The 26,957-nt window shown below is 38.9% G+C and overlaps 1 protein-coding gene across 3 annotated transcripts in view; it reads right to left on the minus strand.

The window, feature by feature from the left end:
- The window catches only part of mypn.L (myopalladin L homeolog), an 82,550-nt gene that overhangs the window by 21,121 nt on the left and 34,472 nt on the right, over positions 1–26,957 (minus strand). For all 3 annotated transcript variants that reach the window (XM_018225342.2, XM_018225343.2, XM_018225344.2), the window contains 10 exons: positions 11,222–11,397; positions 10,602–10,653; positions 10,273–10,384; positions 8,892–8,963; positions 6,921–7,062; positions 6,024–6,047; positions 4,886–5,002; positions 3,454–3,814; positions 1,335–1,859; positions 505–655 (listed from right to left, as the gene is read on the minus strand). In XM_018225342.2, the coding sequence (XP_018080831.1) occupies positions 505–655; positions 1,335–1,859; positions 3,454–3,814; positions 4,886–5,002; positions 6,024–6,047; positions 6,921–7,062; positions 8,892–8,963; positions 10,273–10,384; positions 10,602–10,653; positions 11,222–11,397 (1,732 nt within the window). The remainder of the gene's footprint in view (positions 1–504; positions 656–1,334; positions 1,860–3,453; positions 3,815–4,885; positions 5,003–6,023; positions 6,048–6,920; positions 7,063–8,891; positions 8,964–10,272; positions 10,385–10,601; positions 10,654–11,221; positions 11,398–26,957) is intronic.

A 26,957-nucleotide genomic window follows, 5' to 3' on the forward strand; every position in this document is an offset into this window, starting at 1 on the left:
CCCAGTGTTATAAATACCCTGTTATGGGGTGATAATTTAGTAAACATCAATATTACTTTTTAAGTTCTCAAGTATTGGACATACACCTACTGTATACTCTATTACAGTGGTTCCCAAACTGTGGAACTGGTTCCCTTGGGGGACTTGGGGCAAAGGGTTGGGTGGCCCAACTTTAATGCCAGATAGACGATTTGGGGAGAATGCTTTTTTTGCTTTCCTACATATACTGTACATGAAAGGCCCAGATTTAAGGAGTATTAGAATGAGATGTAAACATATTTGTTTTCCTATATATTCATGGAACAATGGCTGAATTACTCATACACTAATATTTGCTTAGATTGGTAATCATTTTATGATATAAGGGGGCCTTATACAAAGGCTAAAACATTAAGGAGGGCATTGAAATGAAAAAATACTACCGATTCATCAAGTCACACGAACGATGTGCTGTAAAATGTAATGATAGAATATAATGTTCATTTATTATTTCACATGCTTTACCTGCTGCCGTGGAATATATTGTGGAGGACTATCTCTAAATGACAGCTTTCTCTCCAACTCTTTTACAACAAAATTCTTATTCTCACGATTTTGATCTTCAGGGCCAAACCGTACTGTTTTTACATTTTTCTTTGCAGCTCCAGAAGCAGGCCTAGAAATAATGTAGATATATCTCATACTGTTATATAATACACAAGAACCATGAATATCCTGTCAATTATATCCTCATAAATGGTGCTTAGTGATGTCATTGGTTATAATCAGAGCTTGGTGATGTCATTTCTATCACATGCCAGTGTTCGCATGCGTCAGAGAAGGGAGGGGGGAAAGTAATGAAGGGGAAGGGCAGGGGATGGAGGTGGTGGGGTGATGGAGGGGAGAGTGATAGAGGAGAGGGGAAAAGAGGGAGGGAACCACTGGTACTATGGGTAGGTACAAGACTTTTGAACAGGTACCTGCCCAGTCACCCCCTCATCTTTGCGTCCTAGGCAGGTGCCTCTTCTGCCTACCCCTAGTTCAGGCCCTGCATACAATATACTGTTATTGGTGTGTTACCTCAAAATCATTGTATTTATTTTGCTTTTCTGCACCCGGGTAACTACTTCTATAATGGTGGTCCTTTGTCTTTATACTATGAGTTGATTTTGTAGATCTCTGCCATTGTAGAAGTAGCTAGAAGATGAGCTAGTAGTACACTATATGGAGTTCATCATGATGTTAGACATGTGTGTTCGCATTTCTATCCCCCCTCAATCGTTGGACAATATCATATGCTAACAAAGTGCTAAACTCAGCCAAAAGTCAAAGGTATAACTGCTTTCTGTACTTACAAAGATGACGTTTTTGGCAGCCCCATCTCATTTGTGGGAGGAGGAGGAGGTGGAGAAGATGGCAATGATGGGAGAACTGAACTGAGAAATGCAGCAGGATTCTGAATCCGTGGAGGGGACATTGCAGTGGGAGACACAGTCTGTGCCTGAAATTGTCTTTTTAGTGCAGAAGGTGGAGACGAAAAGATGGATTCTGTTGCAGTGGAAGGTTCACTTCTGGCTGTAGATGATCCAGCCTCAGTGTAGACTTCTGGAATATTTTCTCTGTTTGAAATCCATGGTCTTATTGGTGATATGCCAGAAGTGGAAAAGGGATATTTAGGAGACACCGGTGTGCTATTAATTGGATCTGAGCCAGAAATAAACTGCTGGGGTCGGGCAAGAATATAAGGCTGAGCACCAGTAGAGTTTTGTACAGGTGTACTCGACATGGTGTTCCTTGCAAAGGAATCTGGGGATGAGGGCGGCTGTTGTTGCTGTTCAGTCATAACCTGGTTATGAAGCTGTTGTAACTTCAGAGGGTCTCTGTGTACACAAGAAACAAAGACAATTCTACACTGAAATAGTTATGGTTTTAAAGACTGTATATATAACAATAATCATGCAAAGTTTGCGGAAACTTACAGTCACCGCTGTAAATTGATTTTGTAGTACATGTGCAAAGTGCCTTAGCAGCCAATCAGGCAGAGTATGGCACACACTGGCAGCATAGGGCAGGCAGATTATGGCACACACAAAGAGCATAGGGCAGGCAGAGTGTGGCACACACACACAGAGCATTGGAGAGGCAGAGTATGGCACACACAGGGAGCATAGGGCAGGCAGAGCATGGGATACACAGGGCACATAGGGAATGCAGAGTATGGCACACTCAGGGAGCATAGGGCAGGCAGGGTATGGCACACAGAGGGAACATAGGGCAGGTAGAATATAGCAGGAGGCAGGAGAAACTCAGAGGGGAGCAGGGGGGTTACAGGTGGAACAATACAGGGGATTACAGTCTGAATTTGAGGTGTAAACAATGCAAGGGCCAGTTAATCTCAGTACTGATACATTTTAAAGATTACACAAGGTAAGTAGTCACAGCAGGCAGACTTTCTTGTGGGGGCCACACAAGAGGGGGTCAGCTGAACAGCACTGCTTTACAGCATCCCAATAGAACTGAGGACTTAGCATCCCCAATTAAGTGAGGAATAACAATTAGTGGTAACAGAGTTTCCAGGGACAAGTGCCACAGGCAGTCAGATAAGCACAGCCCCAGAGAAGCAGGGATTATATGGACGTAGCAACATATTCTGTAGCATAGTGAGGCTCAATTAAATGTGAGTGGAAGCCTTTATAGAACAGATTTATTTTTTTTAACAATGTGTTCTGCTTTGTATCTCACTAATATATTGCAGTATGCTCAGTATGCTTTTGGTGATGCCAATGGACAAGCACCGTATTTATAGCAAGTGCAGCATACCATCAAGATTGTGAATGGCACAGACAACCACAGCCACTTGGCATTCTGAGAAAAGCAATAAGCAAACAAAAGCCGATGCCTTGTTCTGGTGACACTGACCCTAAGACATGCAGCTAAACAAGGAAATGCCAACCCAGAAAAAACTTGACCAGAGGTAAACAGTTAGGACCACCATATGAGGTTTACCTTGCCGTGATATGGTGGCTTGTTAATTTTATGATCATAACTTTGTAACTAAAAACCACTGTTTTCAAAATACATGCATTAGCTTAGATACTAAATTCATTTGTAAAACAGGGGACCAGGGAATTTTTTTACTTTTTTATATGTTTGTAACTATCTTGGCCAGATCTGCTGCACTTCCATTGTATTTTTTTTTGGCCTTGGAGTGCTCCCACATATCCCACTTTTTTAAAAAGCAATAAGCAAGCTTGGAAAAAAAATATTTGCCTTATCCCAGAAAAAAAGAGGGGAGGTTCTTCCCTCAATTCATAAATGAGGCCCCTTGTTTTTCATAAAAAAACAAAAACAAAAGATAAAATCCAAACCATGTTTAATTCATGGTACTGTAAAAAGTTTAATGTATTAGAATTTGTAAACAGCAAGTGATATCACAGCACAAACACTGAATATACTGTATGCTAATCCACTTACAGTTTAGGCTTTGCAAACACAGGTGGGGGTTCTTTAAAAGAAGGACCTGATGACCCAAAAGTTTGACCATTGATCATATCTGGCATGTCAGGCACAAGATGCTTTTGTGCTGTGCCTCCTTCTTCGGAGGAAGTTTCGATTTCTTTGTCATCTTCTGGTAACTTGAAATGCACTCTTTTCTCAATTTTAGAGCTTGGTCTTGGTTCATTGTGATTCACAAGAACTCCTTCTAGTTTAGGCTTGGGTGGGGGGTTGACTATTGCCACAGGCTCAGGAGTGGAAGGCAAAGGTTCCCGTTTGAAGGCATCTATTTTTATTGTGCTTATTGACAAGGGAGCGTTAATGTTGTTTTCATTAGACCCTAAGTAAGATAAGCAGATCATAAATGTTATATGTTACATACTCATATTTATATACAGTGTTAATAGAATATCTAAAGACATGTCATATAATAGATAATATAAGAATTAGAATAACTAGAATAAGAAAGTATCTGCACACTTACTGCCAGTTATGGATCAGCTCTTACATATACAAGCTAATGAATACTGGAGTTATGCCTGAAACTAGAAATTGTGGTTTGTGGTAGGATAATAGCACATATTGGTGATAACGCTTACGCTTATCTGGCAGCAAGTTTATAAATCTCTTGCTCTAAGACCTCCTTAAAAATAGTTTACATCATATTTTTAGATTTTTGCCTACAGGTTTACAGTTGTGGCTTAACAAATGGCACTCAACTCAGTCTACACAAATGATTTTGCCAGTAAAACATTCATTCATTTAAATGACATCCGAGGACTAGGGATCAAGAAATAGATTCATACTTCTGATTTGAGATTTATTGGTCTGATTCATTTTCCAGAATCAGACACTGGTATAGACCCTTACCCTTTAAGCAATTACAGGTGTCAGGTCAGCTCTCTTAAAAAGTTTTTTCATCTAATTGGATAAACTTTAGAGCACTTTTCATCACAACGTGCTCACCAGGTACATTTGCAACCCTGAATTTAAAGCCAACTCAATCCAGGCCTTCAAGTACAGATCAAATGCTTAGCAAATGGCACCTTATGGAGCATAACGTTTTGGCCCAAAGCTGATAAATCTGATATTTTAGGTTTAATACGTTAATCAGTAAATTTAAAGGTACATTGCACTGATATACATGGAAAACATGGCTTTGAAGAACGAGTAATGCCCCTCTGAACTGTTCCCCAAAACGTATCTTCTACATTTAGATGCCACTCTCTGGAACCCCACCCCATGCCTAGATCAGAACCTGTTCATGCTATTTGGGCTCTATCCCTTTTATGCAGAAAATAAAATCTTACTTGCTCAGATAAGCACATACATTATTCATACATTAAGGGGTTTAATAAAGTATGATCACTAAATAAGTATTTTATAGAAAAGCACAGAAGTTGTTTCTTACCTTTTACAGTTAAATAGGCAATACTTGAAGTGGTGCCATATTTGTTGCTTGCAGTACATGTAAACATGCCAGAGTCCTCAGAGAAGAACTCCGCTATCACTAAAGTGCATATCTCTTCTGCGGAGACAAACAGTAGAGACTTTTGTATAGCAAACAGCAACTCTCCTGTGCTCAATTATTAGTATAAAAAAACAAAAAAAGATTAGTTTTTAGCTCTTAATTTCCTTTCCTTAAAGGGATAGTGTCATGAGAAATTTTTTTTTTCAAAATGAATCAGTTAATAGTGCTGCTCCAGCAGAATTCTGCACTGAAATTCATTTCTCAAAAGAGCAAACAGATTTTTTTATATCTATAATCCAATTTTTTGACATGGGGCTAGACATTTTGTCAATTTCCCAGCTGCCCCTGGTCATGTGACTTGTGCCTGCACTTTAGGAGAGAAATGCTTTCTGGCAGGCTGCTGTTTTTCCTTCTCAATGTAACTGAATGTGTTTCAGTGGTACATGGGTTTTTACTATTGAGTGTTGTTCTTAGATCTTGTGTTAGGGAGCTGCTATCTGGTTACCTTCCCATTGTTCTTTTGTTTGGCTGCTGGGGGGGAAGTACAGCAGTAAAGAGTGATTGAAGTTTATCAGAGCACAAGTCATATGACTTGGGGCAGCTGGGAAATTGACAATATGTCTAGCCCCATGTCAGATTTCAAAATTGAATATGAAAAAATCGGTTTGCTCTTTTGAGAAAAATCGATTTCAGTGCAGAATTCTGCTGGAGCAGCACTATTAACTGATTCATTTTGAAAAAAAATGTTTTTTCCCATGACAGTATCCCTTTAAATGTTTAATGCAAAGGAGCAAAAGAGACAATACCAATAGTCTATTTTAAAGATAGCCGAATGGTATATTCATCATGTACTGACTCCATACTAGATATGCTCAGATCTGCACTATTATACTATCTCCTTACCCATTTTTCCCATAGAAGAGCTTTATGGTTTCATAGTAATTAGTAACCAGGTCTCTTGGGAATGAAAATTGCTCAGGTTCAGTGATTATACCTAACTCCCACTGTTTTCTTATGTTTTATGTGATAAGTTTTGACTTTAGAAATAGACATAGAATTTAAGAATTGCAGAACTTACCTGGTTCTGCCATTGACCGGGGCTCTATTGGTTAAAAAAAAAAAAGATAGAAAGAACATGTAAAAAAAAAATGATCACAAATTCTAAAATGTCAGCACATTTTGCATTAAAAATGTATACATGCACATGGAATCACTGACTGAAACAAATGATACATATTCAATTTTTTGAGTGGCAGACTTAAAAACAATATTATCAGAAAAATACATGGCTCGTTCTATATATGCCTGAGTAACATTTACTAAAATCAAGACTGATTTCATTCATAATCAAAGAAAACTAACTACATTTTATTGTTTCATTGTTTAGCTGTCACACCTATAAAATTGGTTGGGAAAACATGGAGCTATAATTATAAAATAAGATTTTTTTTAGTTCTAGTGGCATATGAATGTTCTGTAGAAAGGAATTCTTTTTTCATTTAGAACTGTGTCAAAAGTTTACTCCAGTCCTTTTAATACATAACAACCAATGAGCTGTCGCTGTCAATAAACTAAAAAAAAAATAAAGAGTATTTTCTGATTACCGGTAATGGACAGGAGGAAAGTAGATAAAGAAACTATAAAATAGGAGAGTATGGTATAGTATAAGAACCATACAAAATTTAACTCATTTTCCAACTTCAATTCTAGAAGTTTCAGCCCATAGGGCATTCCCTACAAGAGTATCTTGTACTTGTCAGCACTAATCAAAATAAATGAGACAAACTGTGTCTGATCATTCATGGTTTAGTAAGATGATTGTATAATGCACAAAAGGATCCATGTCATTTACTTTTGCTTCAATCCAGTTCTAGTAATTCCAGAGGGGCAGGAGCTCTGCCATGGGAAGGGATATTTATATATATAAAAAGTGTAACAGAAACCAATTCAGCATTAGTTAAATAGTAGAACATACTCTTCTGCAAGATCCGAAAATCTGGGGAATCTTCAATCAGTGTTCCTTCTCTATACCATTCAACCTTTGGAGACGGAGATCCTTTCACTCGACTTTCAAACACAACCAGCTGCCCCTCACAAGCAGTCAGATCTTGTAAGCTCTAAAATAAGAAACAGAAGTAAATATGCTGCAAAAACATAAACCTGAGAAAAAATATATGGAACACAGAAGGCTGTATATACACAGTGTCCAAGGAAAGTATCAAGGGCACAAAGCCTTTATTGACAAAAAACACAGAGACACTCATTTACAGGGAGTCCTCAAGTTACATACACCCGACTTACATACAACTCATACTTACATACAGAGGCTATTACAGTAATGTTCTATGGTTTGCTTGCAGAAGCGTAAATGTTGGTGCCGAGCACACTGGCAAACTCACATAATTGATCAGACCAGAAGAAATAGTTGATTAAAAATTGAAGCTTTATTACATAATCATCTCTCGCCTGACGCGTTTCATATCCCTGGGATACTTAATCATAGCCTATGATTAAGTTTTCCAGTGATATGAAACGCGTCAGGCGAGAGATGATTATGTAATAAAGCTTCAATTTTTAATCAACTATTTCTTCTGGTCTGATCAATTATGTGAGTTTGCCAGTGTGCTCGGCACCAACATTTACACTTCTGTATACGGATTGTCCGCTCCCTTGAGCTGAGGGCCTGGGGCTGGAGCACCTGAGCCACGTTTCTACTTTGGCAAGTGATCTTACAACATCTGCCTTATGCTTGAAAAGCTTTTGACTCAGAATACTATGGTTTGCTTGGCCTTTATTAGCATTTAGCTTTAATCCCCTCTGGCATGTGTTGTCTACTGAACAGCACAGAAAGGTAAAAATAAATACTATTTTAAGACATGGATTAATTTCATTTCAAGTTTCGTTTTCTGACAACACTTAGGGGCACATTTACTAAGGGTCGAATATCGAGGGTTAATTAACCCTCAAATTCGACCCTTGAGGTAAAATCCTTCGACTTCGAATATCGAAGTCAAATGATTTACCGCAAATTCTACGATCGAACGATGGAAAAATGAACAATGAAATCCTTCGAAACGAACGATTCGAAGAATTTTAATCCATCGATCGAAGGATTTTCTTTCGATCAAAAAAACCTTAGCAAAGTAATGGGGAAGGTCCCCATAGGCTAACATTGTACCTTGGTAGGTTTAAACTACCGAAGTAGGTAGTCAAAGTTTTTTTTAAAGAGACAGTACTTCGACTATCGAATGGTCGAATAGTCGAACGATTTTTAGTTTGAATCGTTCGAATCGAAGTCGTAGTTGAAGGTCGTAGTAGCCTATTCGATGGTCGAAGTACCCAAAAAAAACTTCGAAATTCAAAGTTTTTTTACTTCGAATCCTTCACTCGAGCTTAGCAAATGTGCCCCTAATTCATTTACTTTACCCATATGGCCAATCAACAGTTTTTATTATCTAATATAAGGAGACTATTTTACACAAATTTCCGATTGGTTGCTGTGGGTTATTGTGCACACATTGCCACACTCCTGACCTGATCCAGCTACTCCCCATTATAATAAATTCTACCCACATTCTGCCTAATCTCCCCAGACTCTCCCACATGCTCTGAACACTTTGTGATCCATGAATCAGCCCCTGAATAAAGTAGCCTGCTGATAGCAAACCTGCTAACTATGCTGGTCTTTATGTAGTCTTTATGCAGGAAGAACTGTGAGTTATCCTTCTTGAAGAATGGAACAATATTTCCCTTATGAAAACTGATGGTTTATTGTATTTGCTAGGTAGAATACATAATATAAAGTTAATGCAGGGCCAAAACCACATATATAGGAAAAGTGCTTGGTTGAACACTCTTGTATCTGCCATGATTTGTTTTTATAGAGAAAGCCATTATTACTATATCAGCTACCAATTTATTTTTAATGACATGCAGGTAAATTTACCTTTGTAAAAACAGGAGCAGCAATAAGTGGTCTCCCATCAAGACCTTGCAAGTATGCATTGGGACTTTGGCACTGTAGAAAATGGCAAACAAGGATATTATATCAATATAACATAATATTACATTAAAAGGCTGACTTCGAAATATATATTCAGTATGCTATTGTAAATAGTAACGACAAACACATAAGTAGCAGTGGTGACTGGAGTATAGTGAGTCCTTAGTGTATAGAGGATTTTTTATACAAAACATATTCAAATATAAATTTCTTCTTTGCCATATGATTATCCCTTAAATATTTTGCTGGGGGCAGTGATTTCGTGATTACGATGTTACTATGTTAATTTTATTAATTTATGTTTTCATTGTATAAGCATGGCAAAAAAAAGTCTTCTCTCTAACGCAGTCTAATCCTGAATTCATACAGGATCACTCTGAAGCTTCATTTTGGTTGCAAGTTGTAGCAAAAAATTCAGCCTATGGTATATATATATATGGTAATGCAATGAAACACTGTGGGTTCCTGCCATTTACATGTGGATCATCACATAGGGCTTGTGAATTAATTAGAAGGAACAACACTGTCGCCAATCATTGTGGACAGAGTCATCAATAAACTTTACAGCAGTCAAGCTCAGGCAGACAAGTGTTTATTGGGTGTGAGATTTTCTCATGTACAGTACAATGATTATGTTGTCCGTGAAGGTAAAAGGCATACTAACATAATACAGTACAATAAAAATATAATGGCAACAACATTTTTTAAAATGAAATTCCCTTAGGAATTGTGTTTTCCACTCCATGTCCCCCTACGTCAAATAGTGCCAAACAGGTTCTACAGTCCCTCCCATTCAAAGTAAGGGCAATGAGTAATGCTTGCAAAAAAGAATAACATAACAGCAGGGCATGAAAATGCTGGCAAATGATATGAGCCAGTTGCTTAAGCCCCAATATATTCTGCAGTGCTGTACAATAGAAGGGATGTTTACATTAAACATACAAATACTACACTAAACATTTTCAAAATGGACAGTGGTGCCATCAGTCTTTACTCTGTCTCTCTTGCCCAGCACTTGGAGAAATAGATACTTGAAGCCTAAGTAAATAACTTCATAGGTTAACAATGGGGGCTACAGAGCTGTAACATCAAGGCCCTTCAAATATGGGAACTTATTTAACATTACAACTTCTTTTGTACTCTTGTATGGACATAAATGAAATCTTTCCAGGGTGTGTAATAAGGCAGCAAATAAAAAAACATGCATCCAATATTCAATTTTGTTACAGTTTAGCAACAAAACTGTCCTTTTAACTGGGGCCTCAGGCCTGCATTCCCTTCATTATTCTTGAATCAGGTTAGGTATATCGGCATTCTATCTTACCTGCTGTATTATTGTTGGCTGCATAGTTGGTACAATGCTGGGCGGAATATTCATTTCTTGATATGTATCTGTGTTAGATGCTTCTTGAGTCTCAGGTACAGAAGGTTCAGGCCTAAGTAATGGTAATAACATGGCTACTTAGCAAGGTGAAAGCCATGTTTCCATGGGTTGGGAGGTTCTTATAATTACTCATAAAAAATCACTGAAGCATAGGGTAATGCTCGTCAGTATTCGGCATCAAATAAAGCATAGACATTAGAGGCCAGATCCCGGTGCAGTGAAATCCCACACTGGTGGCAGATTAACATTGTTATCTGCTACATACTTACTCATCCGCCTCAGTCTTGATTGTGTCCCCTTCAGACTCTGAAGAAGAGGCACCTGCGTGGAAAACCAAATTATAAAATCTCAGAGGCCTGATACTCCTTTTGATGTGCAGATGAATAAATATGAAGTCCTGAAAGGATTAATGCAAACGATATGGTCCATGCACAGAGCTGCTTGCATTAGTTAATAGCAGCATTAAATGTATGGAAAAAACTGAATTATAGCAGGTTATTTACTAAAATCTAAATTTATTTTTATTAAAAAAAAACACGACCAAACTGATTTTAGCTTATTTATTAATTTAAGAAACTCGATTTAATCAGATCGCAGAAGAACTCAAGCAAAAACCTTAATCACTCAAGTTTTTTCGGGCTGTTTTTGCCCGAAAACCCAGAAAAAGTCAGATTTTTGGGGTAAACCCAGCACAGACCATGAAAACTTCAAATTGAGATAGGTGACTCTCCCATTGACTTAGGACCTCCACTGAATAAACCCCTTAATGTCAGGCAGTGATACAAATGACATAACAGTGGACATATATATGTATTACTATTGTTAAGTCTGCTTGATAGAGAGAAATATATTTGAGGTCCACACTAATGTGTCGTTTGTTATGTCTTACCTTCTACATAAATCTCTGCAGATGTTGAATCCGTGCCATAGATGTTGGAAGCAAAGCAGGAATAGCGCCCTGTATCTTCTTCAAAAGCTTCTGTAATAACTAGAGAATTCAGATCTCCAGACTTCTGGATCTGGATGTCTGGGGAATTCTCTAACTCTTTTCCTTCACAGTACCACCTGCAAAGTACAGAACCGTGCTGAATGGCTTTATATGAAATCTTGTGAAACTGTTAAACAAAAGCTAAAATTGAATAATAAATTGTCAGGAGGAATGCATTTGAACTTTCTTTTACAGTGCCCTCTCTGGTTGAGTGTGGCATAAGATAAAGCTGCATAATCCTGTAATGAAACTTTAGGATTACTGTTAACCTTTACAATACTCTCCCCTGTGCTATTGAATGGATCGCTAGTTCCAAATGCCTTAGACTGGGCTGTAACAGTGACCTATTTGCATACAAGGTGATGTCATAGTTATAGCCCTGTCTGACAAAGGTTAACTGTAATCCTGAGGTCGCTGGTTCAATTCCAGCTCGATCGCGATCTTTAAAAAATATAATGCCACCCTGGCTGATAAAAATTATGCCAATGTGATTAATGAGGAGGAAATATAAAAATATAGGAAGGCCAGTATTTTTTCCAACAGTTTTTCCCACAGCTTTTTCCACAGCTCGCAGCCCTCTGTCCTAGATCTCTGTTTAAATGTCCCATGTTGCTCTGCCTGTCCTCGGTTCTTCTGCTTCTAGAGAAAAAAAAATCCAAGATGGCTGTGCATTCCACTGTTGAATGTACAGCCATCTTGGATGTTTTACAAGTGTCAGACAAAGAGAGAGAGACAAGCAGCGTGGGAACAGCAGAAAAGAAGAACTTTGGTTTTGGTATTCTGCCTGTGCGAGTGTAAATGAGGGAATGCTTTCAGTCTATCCATTTCCGCATTCATTATGCTGGAATATCAAGAGTTAATGGAGTGCTCATTGGCCATTTTTCAGTGATCTCACTGGCCTCTTTGGGGTCCATCTGGGGTTAAAATGCCTATTAACTATGTTATTTAGTGATTATAATGGCTTATCCAATTTCTGTAGTACTGTAACTATACTGGCATGGCAGGGGTATATTTTGGTAGAATGAGTGTTGTATTTAAGTGTGTGTTCGCAAAGTGCACATAGTCAAAACTTTTCACAGCTCTATGCGCAGCAGATTTTCTTATTTTATACTCTCTACATAAAAAACCCCTAGTTATACAGTTATGTTGTAGTTGTGAGTGACTTTAGGGCCTTTGCCAATAAATTGATCTCCTACAAACTTGGCACCTAGTTATTGTATTCAGGTTTATTCTTAGAAAACAAGTTGTTTTTACTTGATGATATTGCACTCCCCTGTAAAATTTTCTGTGGACGCCCATGTAATGGGGACCTTAGAATACCTATATGAACGAACTAATGTGGTCCTTGTTACCTGCCAGATGTACAGTCAAATAAGCAAATATGGAAATAAGCTATACAACCTTCCATATGGGCACCATAAGTCATGGCTTTTCCCCACTTCTGTAACCCCAAGTACAGTTTAGTAGAGGTAATGAAGTATAAGAAGCAAATAGTGGGAGGCCCCAGGGCTGGGTGTGGATAACAAAAAGATCCTCTGACTCCCTATCTCAACAGGTCCCGTTCCTATAAAACACCAAAGGCTATGAGTCCTGCAGTAAATATAAGCGTTATGTTTCCTTAAAACACTGCCTGGAGTTTTGTGTTTCATTCTAGCTCATTAGTGTCTTAAGTCTTAACTCATAAGGTATTTATTATATACAAAGGTTTATCTTGAGTCTTTATGGGGTATAGAGATTTTTCATTCAGCTCAGTGAGAACTTTGATGCCCTTTTCCTCCAGTTATTAACTCCACATATAGATTCATGCTAAGAGAATGGAGAGAATATAGCCAATCTGGCAAGGACAAGAAAATCTAATTGCTTTAGGGAGGTTTTGTTAGACCAGTACTGTGGACCATTTGCCCACTCAGATCTAAATTAATTGTCTAAATGTGTCTCTTCACACCCATGTGCTCTACTTAAAGATCTGTATGTCCTCTATTACTCCCATCCTTTAGTACATTCCACCACCTACTGTTTAATCAGTTCCTTTCTGGAACCCAATTCAAATGCCAGCTAAACTTCACCTTCTGCAAGAAGCATATCCTTAAATAGTTTATGTCCACATAATCCACTTTAGATACACTTGACTTCAAGAGCTAATCACACCTCAATGGCGGCCAAATTGCAGAGTAGCACACACAGTGCTTAGATTGAAGGTAACAATGTGTATCACAGTGCAATTTAAGGCTTTAACAGGAGTGTTTTCATGTGTATACAAGGTGGGCAGGACCATTTGTTCATTACAGCATTCACAAAGCAGTCCTGAATTCTTAACAGCCTTGTATCTTGGGCCATTAAAGGAATCTAATCTTTGACACACTTTATAAGTCTACCTTTCAATACGATAAATGAGATATTGTAAATCGGCGGAGAAATCTCCACCTCTGAAGTTGCTAACATATGACTTTATCTCTTTCAATAAAAAATTAAGTTACCAAAAAAAAATGATGCCCTCACAGAAAGCAAATATACAGTAAAGCAATGCAGTTAGTGGAACAAAGTGGATGATTCTATTTATAACAGCAGTGAAAACTGTTTATCACACACAAAGAATAACACTGTAACTTACAGAACTAATTGCTGAACATAATTTTTGCTTATTGTTTAGTAGGAAATATGTATTTTTATTTGTCATGTCTTGCACTAAACAGGACAACCCCTGAAAATGAAAGTAAAGGCACATTCTACTTCCAAGATAAATCAGCAGTGCAATGAGAACCTTTGTGTATAAAATCGGCATAACTTTTCTCCACCTTTAACACTCTCCTTTCCCCTTCACCAGTCCTTCCATGCCCATCTGTCTCTGCTCAAGATGTTGCTGACAAAATTGACACTATCAGAAGGGACATTATGGCTCAACCTCACTGAGGAGGAAGTCTCAAAACTTTTGGCCTCTTCTCACCTTACCACCTGCCCGCTTGAACCTATTCCCTCAAAACTTCTCCGCAATACCAATCCTTGTCTAATCAAAACCTTAACTCATCTAATTAATCTCTCGCTCTCAACTGGACTGTTTCCTTCTCAACTAAATCATGCTCTTGTCACCCCCATTCTGAAAAATCCCTCTCTTGATCCCTCCAATCTTGACAACCTAAGACCTATCTCTCTGCTACTTTTCATCTCTAAACTACTTGAGCGCCTAGTCTACAACCAACTAACCTCATTCCTCTCTGACAATAACCTGCTGGACCCCCTACAATCTGGTTTTAAACCACAACACTCCACTGAAACTGCCCTGACCCGGGCATAACCTTTAACAGCTAAAGCCAACAAAAATTTCTCACTACTAATACTGCTTGATCTCTCAGCTGCATTTGACACTGTAGATCACCCTCTCCTTCTCCTCCATTCGTTTGGCCTTCGTGACACAGCCCTGTCCTGGTTCTCTTCTTACCTCATCAATCGTTCCTTCAGTATCTCCTACAACGGAGTAGCATCTTCTCCTCTACCTCTTTCTGTTGGGGTTCCTCAAGGTTCTGTCCTGGGACCCTTATTATTCTCCCTCTATACTTCCTCCCTCGTATGGTTTCCACTACCATCTCTATGCTGACGATACTCAGATCTATCTATCTAACCTCTCCTGTTCTCAACCAGAATTCCTAACTCGGGTCTCCTCCTGCCTGTCCGCTATCTCTACTTGGATGTCGCAATGCTACCTTGACTTAAACCTCTCTAAATCGGAAATGGTTCTCTTTCCTTCAACTAACACCAGTAACATGCTGGAAGTATCCATCATAGCTAACAATTCCACTATCACCCCATCTCCCCAGGCCCAGTGCCTTGGAGTTATCCTAGATTCTTCCCTGTCTTTCACTCCTCATATCCAGTCACTTATTAAATCATGTCACTTCCACCTAAGGAACATATACAAAATACGATCATTTATCACCCAAGATGCTGCCCAAATTCTTATTCACTCTCTCGTCATATCACGTCTAGACTACTGTAACTCTCTTTTAATTGGCCTTCCCCACCAGAGACTGTCACCTCTCCAGTCCATAATGAACACTCCTGAGAGGCTCATATACCTCAGCAACCGCTCCTCCTCTGCCTCACCATTCTGCCAATCCCTGCACTGGCTTCCACTACTCTTCAGAATTAAATTCAAATTAATGACCCTGACATTCAAAGCACTTCATAACTCACCAAACCGCTTACTACGCTCCTCTACTGACCTGCTACTCGACTCTTCTCTCGTTACCTCCTCACATGCTCGCATTCAAGACTTTGCAAGGACTGCACCCCTCCTCTGGAATTTTCTCCCACAGTCTGTCTGACTTTCTTCCAACCTTTATGCTTTCAAGAAATCTCTTAAAACGCACTTATTTAGAGAAGCCCCCACTCTTAACTAACAAATGCAATACCATATACAGTACCACATCTCTCACCCACTTAATTCTGATCTTGCCCACTCTCACACCTTGTGTATTATTCCATTACCTTTAGATTGTAAGCTCTTTCTGCACAGGGCCTTCCTCACCTTTTGTACTGGCATTGATTGTGATGTATGTAACTCCATATGTTCTATGTATGTAATTCATGTGATTTAGTTGTATAAACACATTTACTTCACAGTGCTATGAAATATGTTGGCGCTATATAAATACATGTTAATAATATAAGCAAACACCCTCCCTTCCTACAGCTGCAGCATCTTAGGTTGCAAGATAAGAAGCAGCTCATTATACAGTGATCTGGAAATTTGTTTTGATTGTGCTTGTACGAGTCATAAGTAGAATGCGACTTTAGTTTCATTTTCAAACTTTGCCCTGTTTAGAGCTGTCATTAACAAAAAAACACACACAAACACTCACACACACACACACACACACACACACACACACACACATACTCTGATAAAAACAATAGGCAAAAAAGGATAATTAGTACAAGCCAGATTCAACATACTAATGTTTAAAAAATGTGTATTTCATTTGAATAAGTGCTGGTAAATCATGGGTCCATTTTGAGCGGGACAGTCCCGCTTTTGACAGCTCAACCCATAGTCCTGGATTGTTACTGAAATGTCCCGACTTTCTCTTTCATCTCCTGCACTGAACAGCCAGAAAAAGATATGTTTCTAACTTAATTGGCTTTTGGCAGAGAGCCCAGAACAGCCACCAGGTGCATGAAGATACTTTTGTAACAATCTTGAAATAAGCAAATAAGTAGTTGTAACAATTAAGATAAAAATGTCTCTTGGAAGAACTAAGACTCACAGCTTAAAGGGCAATTTACCTTAATTAGCAAAACTGTAATAACTGAAAAACCACAGAAATGTGTTCAAACTTTCATAACCTGCCTAATGTTCTAAAATGAACATGGTAATTAGGAGGTGTGGCCTCCAAAAATGGGCGTGGTAAAATAATTTTGATGCGCTACGCGCGCCCTAACTTTTTATCCATCTTTCTATTTCCCAAATGTTGGGAGGTATGGGTAAATATCTGGCATGATAAAAAATAGAAGGTTAGGGTCAATGGCTTTGTGGAATTTGTAAAGAATTTGTCAATGGACATTTGGATATAAAATATTTTTTGTAAATTAGAGAAGAGTTGATGGCTCCAGTATTAAATCATTTGCACAGACTGTAATGGAGAAAGATGTGGGTTCCTTCACCACAAAAAGAACGATCAATGTGTAGACAGAAAGAATAAACAGGTGGTCTGGTGGGCGTAGAACATGCACAGGCAGCGTCTGGGACAATCACTCAGCACTGTGAGTTTGATCAGAAAAGAGAAGTACAAGCATATTCATGTCATGTAGAGATATTAGTGCTGGATAATGCATTGAAAAGATCATGTTACAGCATTGTAAATAGGGATGCGCTGAATCCAGGAATTCATGTGGGATTTGGCCAGGATTCTGCCTTTTTCAGCAGAATTAGACCAAATCCAAGTGCCTGGTTGAACTGAATCCAAATCTTTAAAATCTTGTGACTTTTCATCATGAGAACAAGAAAATTGCCTGATTTTTTCTTTAACCATTTGGTGCCCTAATTTGCAAATGCAATTAAGGGTTTGCATTTGGCTCAGCATTTGGTCAATTCCTTCATGAAAAATACGGGATCCTAAAATAGAGAATTTGGAGCAACCTTAACAGTAATTCATGTAAAACCCCATAAACTGAAATTATGTTGAGTTAGTTGCTAAGAAGTGAGGTCTATAAATTGTAAATATTAAAGGGAAAAGATGTCTTGTGTCTTTTTGTGAGCTAATTAGCTCCATAGGCATTTCAGCGAATGGTAATTTAACACTAGGTTACTGCTATTAAGTATTCTTTAGAGTTTGCATATTTTGGAGGTATCTTCTATTTCACATTCTCTTCACTTTTGGTGATAATTGTAGTGAATTTCCATCTCAAAATACAGTATGTGCCAATCTAATATTTGCCAGCTCTGGACAGTTCTGGACAGATCAGATATAACTAGTGATGGGCGAATTTATTCGGCAGGCACAAATTCGCGGCAAATTCCCGTGATTTGCTGCTGGCAAATAAATTCGCGAAACCGATGTGAAAATTCACAGGCGAATGTTTTTTGCGTCCAAAAACGGATACCAGCGTCAAAAACTACGCCGTTTCGCAAATTTGCCCATCACTAGATATAACATATGGCTGGGTGCTGGTAACAAATAGTGTAATAATAAATACCGCACTCACCTGGTCTTGTGCAAATATAAAATAAAGTTTTTTTAAATTTATAAACCCAACATTTCAGTTAATGACTGTGACCTTTCTCAAGAGAATAATGGTGTATTCCCTTGAGAAAGGTCACAGCCAGAGGCTGAACTGTTTGTAAAAAAAACAAAACATTATTTTTGTTTGCACTGTTTCAAAGGGGTTGTTCACCTTTGAGTTAACTTTTAGTATAATGCCAAGAGTAACATTTTGAGACAAGTTGTAATTAGTTTAAATTTTTTATTATTTGTGGTTTTTGAGTTATTTAGCTTTTTGTTCAGCAGCTCTCCAGTTTGCAATTTCAGTAATCTGGTTCGAAAATTAGTTTAGCAACCATGCATTCGTTTGAATGGAAGATTGGAATAGCAACATGAGAAGGCCTGAATAGAAGGATGAGTGGTTAACCTAAAGTTGAACCACGCCTTTGAGAACAGTTCTTGTTTTTCTGATATATCCTAAACCTTCTGATTCTTACCATCCATTCTGAAGGTTCTGTGATGCTCAATGGACAATTCCCTTTGTGCGAGGTTAAAAGTTTTTTTTTTTGTTTTGGATATCCCTGAAACCAGGGGCAGATTTACTGAAGAGGGAAGTGACTAATGCTGGCGAAGATTCGCCAGCGTTACCACTTTCAGGCACTATGCCGATTTACTGACGGGCGCAGGTGTAACTTCGCTAGCGAAAGAGACACACGCTAGTGGTCATTCACATTCTATCGCCAGGCAAATTTTCACTCTGGCGAATGGCCAATACTCTGCAAATTCACTAAGATGTGGATTTTACTGAACGTTACCTCTTTCGCCAGACTTGCCTTCGCCAGCTCAGACTAGGAGAAGTGCACTGGAATGCATACATCTTCATCATTCTTACATCATATTTTTAGAGGAAAAGGTTTCTAAGTCCCAAAAAACGCTGGCGTCTTTTCTTTTTTTCAGAATGATAGCCTGCAAAAGTACTTACATTTTTTTTGGGATAACCCCCATACATTTTCTAACATATGGAACATAAACTATACACTGGGCTCATGTGTAGGGCATTATAGCAACTCTATTTTCTTTATTAAGGTTTCCTGGCCTTGTGTAGTGTAATGTATTTGCTGCAACATATACGTCCATTCAACTTCACAAAATAATTTCCCGCCGTATGCAAATTAACATAAGCGAAGACCTCTAAGGATAGGCATAATTGAACACTATCGCATCTTCGCTTTGATTGGCGAAGTAACGCTAGTGAAAATTTTACAGCGTTCGGCACCCTGAACGCAACTTTGCATTTTAGTAAATAAGTGTTGTCTGAGCGAATTTTCGCCTGGCAAAGTGTTGCGATGGCTGCAAAGCCGTCTCTGGTGAATTTTCGCCGCTTAGTAAATTTACCCCCAAATATCTACCGATGTACAGTATTGTTTCTTTTTGTAAAGAAATGATAAAAGTTTGTTGTTTATCATAGTAAATTGAAGTTAAAGTTTGAATTTTTAAAAATAGTTTTGTTTTTTTTTAAATAAAAGCGCAAGACTTATAAAATTGCAAACTTCCAGCACTTTCATAAGCTTACTGCTGTTATTAACTATTGGCAAATGTACTCGAACTTTGAAAAGTGAAGCCAATGGCATTTTTAGCATTGGTGCTGAGCCTTGAGCTTCCTCCGCTGTGCTTTTAGCTGGACAGGATTCTAATCTTATGTACAAGTGTTTGCTGGATGCCTCTCAATTTTTTTATCAGCAGAACTGGTCATTTGACTTCGGTAGTGGCCTAAAGATACATTTCCAGGCACAGCTGTTAAAATGCATCATATCATTTTAGGACCTGTTTTGAAAGATGCTATGCACAAAAACAGCTGTGAAATGTTTACACCGCCTAGAAAACATGTTTATTTATGGGGCATATAAACTGATTTTGAGGGGGGTTTATAATACAGAAGAAACAAATCTTCTTGGTAAAATGGATGTGTACAGAATAGAGTGATAGTAAAGATGCAGAAATCATATTTTAATGGCACATTTTCATAGGTTTTTATGATGTAAAAAAAGACAAAAATAACTACGACATTTGGGATTTCTTGGGATCGCTAATCCTAATACAAAGAGTTTGCTGTGGGACCCAGACATTTCTTGATTATATATATGCTGGAGGGCACAAAAGACTTGATGCATTGCTTCTGTCATATATATGGACTAATACGGTGTCAATAAGGTCAGGAGTGGCTGATTTAGCGGGTAATAGTGATTAATTTTACCGTTTACCAGTTTACCAGTTTGACTTCCTCCCTACAAAAATTGCCAAATGTCTTTGTGCCGGCCGATGCAGGACTCTGGCCCTTGCAGTTTTTTTAAATCTGTTGAAACGTGTTGAGTGCAGTCAGACCCTGGGCAGAAATGCTCTCTGCATTGAGCACTGTACGTCTTAGTAATGACCCCTAATGCCTTTCCATGAATGGCCAGCTTAATTCTATGCTTAACCATGTTAACCAAGTAGAGATGCAACAAATCCAGGATTTGGTTCGGGATTTGGGCAAGATTCGGCCTTTATCAGCAGAATTCGGATTCGGCTGAATCCTTCTCAAATCAAATCTGAATTTGCATATAAAAATTAGTGGCGGGGAGGGAAATCACGTGACTTGTGACTCACGTGTCACAAAACAGTAAAAAATGCTTTCCCCTTCCCACTCCTAATTCGCATATGCAAATTAAGATTGGGATTCGGTTCGGTATTCGGCTGCATCTTTTAGGGGTTCACCCGAATCCAAAATAGTGGATTCGGTGCATCCCTAATTACAATCTATAGGGGGTCCAGACCAATGCAGGGTCAGACTAGGCCTGCGGAACACTGGGAAAAAAACAGAGGGTCAGGGGGGGGGGTAGTAGGGGTGGTATAGGAGCCCCGGGAGGTGGCCTCAGTGGACCAGGACCCCCCCTGGTCTGACGCTACACCAAAAAATGAACAAACTACAAATTAAACACCAAAAGGTGAGCCAAATTTACAAAAAGGTCATTAGGCCTATATCATAGTTTTGGTTTTCTCCACTGGCCAACCTCATATCTCATACCTCATATCTATATGTTTGAATAGTCAGAATTGTGCATTGCGAGCATCATGGATTTATAGTAATTCAGTTAACATCAAGTGCATTGTACGTGAAGAAATACTTTCGGTTTATATAGGACATTATGGCACAGATTTATCAAGGCTCAATCTTTTTATTACTTTTTCTGAAAAGTTTCCATGAACATGAAATCTTTCTGAAAAACAAGGAAATAAAGTAAGAGGATGTTCGCTAAATATGCCCCATGCGAGATGGCATTGTCATATTTTGGAGCTTTCTGAATACTGGGTTTATGGATTGAATACAGATCCAGCAATGCTGGGGCTCTAAGGTTTGACTCCAGCAAGGTCACTATCCGTACAGAATTTGTATGTTCTCCGCGTGCTTGTGTGGGTTTCCTCTGGGTTATCAGGTTTCCTCCCACCCTACAAAAACATAGAAGAACTGGCTCCTGATAAAATTGACCTTAAAGTGTGCGTGTGAGAATGTAATAGAGACATTACACTGCAAGTTTCTCTGGAGCAGGGAAGATATCAGCACTAAATATATAAAGAACTTTAGTAATACTTAGCCTACATATTATAACATAAAGGCATACAAAGTGAATTTCTATACAACAGCACTGCTGGACAATACATGGGGAGAATTTGATTTCAAAAGACATACTCTGTCAAATTCTGAATAATAAAAAATTTGAAAAACTCCATTTCTAAATTTTCAAAAAACATAGCATGCTTTGTTCTAGGCAGACACTAAGGGGCAGAATTATCATTATTCAAGTCAAGTTTTTCAAGGGCAGTTTTCAGTGAAAACTTTTCAAGATTTATTATACCCCAAAGCTAGAAGTAGCTAGAATCCAAAAATACTCCAGCTAAAACCTGTCGAGGTCATGTAGACAGGGCCGCCATCAGGGGGGGACAGGGGGGACAAGCGTACCGGGCCCGGGCATGAAGGGGGGCCCGGCAGCGCTGCATTTTTTTGAAGATCCGGGCCCCCCTTACGAGCGCCCGAGCCGTACGTCTTGCCTCTTCAGTGCCGAATGCGGAAGTGCCGAAAAGCCGAAGCCGATGCGACGAAAAGACCCGAAGTCACGGAAACAGCCGAAGCCGAAGTCCTGAAGCAGCGCAAAGACCCGAAGTCACGAAAACAGCCGAAGCCGAAGTCCCGAAGTCACGAAGCGCCGAAAAGACCCGAAGTCACGAAAACAGCCGAAGCCGAAGTCCTGAAGCAGCGCAAAGACCCGAAGTCACGAAAACAGCCGAAGCCGAAGTCCTGAAGCGGTGAAAAGACCCGAAGTCACGAAAGGAGGCGAAGTTGAAGTACTGAAGCCATGAGTTCAATTCTACTGAACACCAGTTTGTGTTTTTTTTTTTTTTTAATCCCCTGGCCACCAATGTATTATTTTAATATTCTATAGGCCCCTGCCACCAATCTTTTTTTTAAAACTTTTGTTTTTGGGGCCCCAAATTGTTTTTTAACTCGTAAGGGGCCCCTTGCCACCATTGTTTTTTTTTGGGTTTTTTTTTTAAAAAAAAAAATTAATTTTCTTTTTGGTGGCCCCAAATTTTTTTAACTTGTAAGGGGGCCCCTGCCACCAGTTTTTTTTTTTTTTCAAAAAAAAATTATTTTTTTTTAAATTTTTTTTGGGGCCCCAATTTGTTTTTAACTTGTAAGGGGGCCCCTGCCACCATTTTTTTTTTCAAAAAAATTTTTTTTTCTCCAAATTTTTTTTTGGGGCCCCAATTTGTTTTATAACTTATAAGGGGGCCCCTGCCACCAATGTTTTTTTTTTTTTTTCAAAAAAAAATTAATTTTTTTTCAAATTTTTTTTTGGGGCCCCAATTTGTTTTTAACTTATAAGGGGGCCCCTGCCGCCAATGTTTTTTTTTTTTTTTCAAAAAAAAATTAATTTTTTTTCAAATTTTTTTTTGGGGCCCCAATTTGTTTTTAACTTAGAAGGGGGCCCCTGCCACCAATGTTTGTTTATTTTTTAGTTTTTTTTACATTTTTTTTTGTTGGGGCCCCAAGTTTTTTTTAACAGGGGGCCCCTGCCACCAATGTTTTTAAAAAAAAAAAAAATTTTAATTTTTTTTTTTGGGGCCCCAATTTTTTTTATAAGGGGGCCCTGACCATCAATAGCTTTTTACAACTTGTGGGGGGGGGGGGTTACTTTTTTAGCGCTGATGTCTGTGTGGTCTTTTAACTGCGATGTGGGCGGGATATGGGGCGGAGCTTGGTCGTCAGTGTGGGCGGGGCCCAGGGGGCCCCAAAAATTTTGTTGTACGGGGCCCCGTGATTTCTAATGGCGGCCCTGCATGTAGAAGTCAATGGCAGATGTCCCTTGAACCATTTGAAGATGTTAATAGCCTTCATGATGTTCTGTTTTTTTTCTGTGGTTTTTGCTCGAAAACTCGGTTTTTCACCACAAATTCACTGCAAATTCACGAATTCAGTTTTTTTACATTCAAGTTCTTTCACAAATTAGAAAACATTTGAGTTGTGAGTTTATTCAAGGTATAGAAAATCTCACAAAGCTCCAAAACTGGACCTTTGATAAATAACCCCCTAAATTAATGAATTGCTGGTCAGACAATGGGATCAGATTTTGGAGTGGAAATGACTGCCAAAGATTATTAGGTGGTAAATTTCCTAGATTCTACTCTTGAGAGCACATTTACTAAATACACTAGTTGCATTGTCACTACAGTGTTATCTAATGTACAGGTATGTGAGAATGTTTGGGACTTGGGCTTTTCCCGGAAAAGGCATCTTTCCATAATTTGGATCTTCACTAAAAAAATAATTTAAAGGGTATTTTTGTACCTTTGCCCATTATAAAATGCTGGAAATGTGTTGATTTCAGTATCTGGAATAACAGAACTGAAATCAGAAGAATGCAGTTTTGTGGAACTGTGAGAAATCTCCATAGAAATCGCCATAAAACTATATATATATTTGGTATTGGCGCGTTCAAGAGACATGGGGGCAAATTCACTAAGCAACGAAAATGCTCTAGCGACAGCTTTGCCGCAATTCACCAGACGTAGTTTCGCCAGGGCTGCTCAAATTCACAAAAATCCGAAGTTGCACCCAGGGAGGCGAAAGGTAGCAAAGTTGCTCTAGTGTTAATTCGTCAAGCAAAGCGAAGTTACGCTAGTGATGCCTAATTTGCATACGGCGCCAAGTTAAAGTACAATGGACGTATATGTTGCAGAAAATACATTACGCTACACCAGCCTGGGAAAGCTTTATAAAATAAAATACAGCTGTTATTTTTCCCTATACATGTGCCCACTGTATAGTTTAGGTGCCATATGTTAGGAAATGTAGGGGGGAAGGAGGGTGCCCCCAAAAAATTTACGATCTTTTTCAGCCTATCATCCTTAAAAAAGGAAAAGACGCCAGTGTTTTTTGGGACTTAGAGAAAATTTCAACTTTTTTTGAAGCAAGCCCTATCTACTCTATTGCACTTCGCCTGGTCTGAGGTGGTGAAGGCAAGACTGGCACAAGAGGTAACGTTCCATAGCGCAACTTCGCGTGGCGTAAGGGTGCGATGTATCGCTAGAGTAGGTCCAGTAGTGGCGAATTTACGACAGCACCCGTTAGTAAATCGGGGGAAGTAACGAAATGACATCACGCTGACAAATTTGCGCTAGCATTAGGCGATTCGCACTTGTTAATTTGCCAATTTGGGAGATGACCTTCCTGTAATTCTGAGCTTTCTGGATAATGTGTTTCCATATAACTGATCCCATATCTGTATTATGTGGAAACCTGTTGCTTTGCAGATGACCATTTTATAACCCATTTTATTTTCAACACTTCCATTGAGACTTTGTGGCCCATAGTGAATTAAAATAAAATGGCTCTTTACATTACTCAGTTGCAAAGGAACCACAGCACTAACATTGGTTATGTGATAAAAGGTGCTAAGTTTGCTACAGGTTTGGCTGCCTATACCAACCCATAATCAAGTAGCATTTACTGGTCATATGTTTAAAGGCAAACTTTACATCATAATTTAGTTTTAGGGAATTCATACCCAGCTTGCTTAATCTTATGTATTTGTGAACTACAACCCCAGCAGCCTTCTAAAGCACACCTACCAACATTTTGGGATAACAATTACAATTGCCACACTGCGATAAAACATCACAAAAATAGAACTTTGTTTAGGTGTCCCGATCTACTTAAAAATAAAACATTTCACGGCTTTCCAGTCATAAGATGTAAAGTCTATGATGCTTATTGTAAGGGGCCTGATCAAAAGACCTCAGCAGGTCAATCGTATGAAAGCAGGACAGAAAGTCAAGTTTAAACAGTGGAAGAATAATTCTCATTGGAGGATATTCTAACATTAAAGAGATACTGACACGTTCCTATAAAAATCAGAGGAACGTGTCAGTATAAAGTAAATGCTGCACCCGTAATCGTTCCCCGAAAAGCCCCCTGCAAAGCCGAACCTGTGTGCTGCCAACCCGCTGACACTACTAATAGATTCCGAGTTGCTTCAGTGACGATGGGCTGGGGCGGAGCAATCCTTCCATAGGCTGAATTCCTATTTTCATTCGTAATTAGCCTTTGGAAGAATCGCTCCCAGCCCAATGTCACTGAAACAGCTCAGAAGGTCTTCTAGCTGTGTCGGAGGGTCAGGTGAATGCAGGTTTGCGGGGGCTGGGGTGGCTTTGCAGGGTGCTTAGAGGGGAATGGTTAGGGGTGCAGCATTTACTTGATACTGACATGTTCCTATGATTTTTACAGGAACGTGTCAGTATTGCTTTAAATATCACTGACCCTGTAGGACTGCAAAAAAGTGTTAACATTGTGTTATTCTCAGAATACAACTCTATGGTTGCTTTACTACAGCCTCCAACAAGCTTTAACCCTTACTAGCATGTTACTGAATACTAATAATTGTAATCCTGCAAAATATTGAGAAGCATCACTTCTATGGAAGGTTTATATCCTCTTTAAAAGAGGAAGCTTAACAAAGAAGTAGGGCAGAAATGTGGGCATTATGTATTAGGCTTCTATACCGGCCCAAGACAACCACAGTCCTTTAGCTGTAAAGATCTGTGCCTCCAAAGATGTTCCACGTCTTCTTTTCTGCTGATTCCCAGTAAATGCCATGTGCTGCTGTCAATTTCCTGAGAACCTACTCACAATATACTATATGCAGAATATAAATGTTGCAATACAAGACTTATTAGTAATTAAATCAGATTATTAGTATGCAGAAGCCCATAAACCAGTGCAATTAGCATCTTCATTTAATAATTAGCCCTGTAGCATCAGCCTCTATGACAAGCCAGCCTCATTTTCTGCTTGATAATTTACAATGACCCTCAAGCTTAGCTTTTCAACAGCTGCCAACGAGCACGTGCAGTGCCACTGACACTCCTAACAAAATCCAAGATGGTGTGTTTCTGTGACAACTTTGAAGGACTGGATCATTACTACTATAGAGATGCTGAAACATTAGGCTGGTTAGGTTTGGAGGTACACAAAAGAGCCTAGTTTAAGGATGATTATGTACATACAGCAACACTGCTCCAAAATGTTTCACCAGTGAAAGCAATACCCCTACAACAAAAAGACCGTCCAATTACAGCCATACCTGTTCTGTGTGGAATTGGATATTTGTTTCATGGCCCGATTAATTAAACAATACTGAGTCAAATTTTTTGTTATTTGATTACAGTGTAATAAATCAAATTTGATTAACAGCCAACATTCCTTAATAATTTCCGTAAAATAGATTAGAGCAAGATGGCTAACATAGTGCTAATTCTGACTATAGCATCCTCTTGCATCTATAATTAACTTTGGCCCACCATCTTCTAAGAGCTCAGGAGAACAGTGACAGAATGTGATGAAAAAC

This window comes from Xenopus laevis, chromosome 7L, assembly GCF_017654675.1.
Source record: "Xenopus laevis strain J_2021 chromosome 7L, Xenopus_laevis_v10.1, whole genome shotgun sequence".
In the NCBI taxonomy this organism is placed as follows: Eukaryota; Metazoa; Chordata; class Amphibia; order Anura; family Pipidae; genus Xenopus; species Xenopus laevis.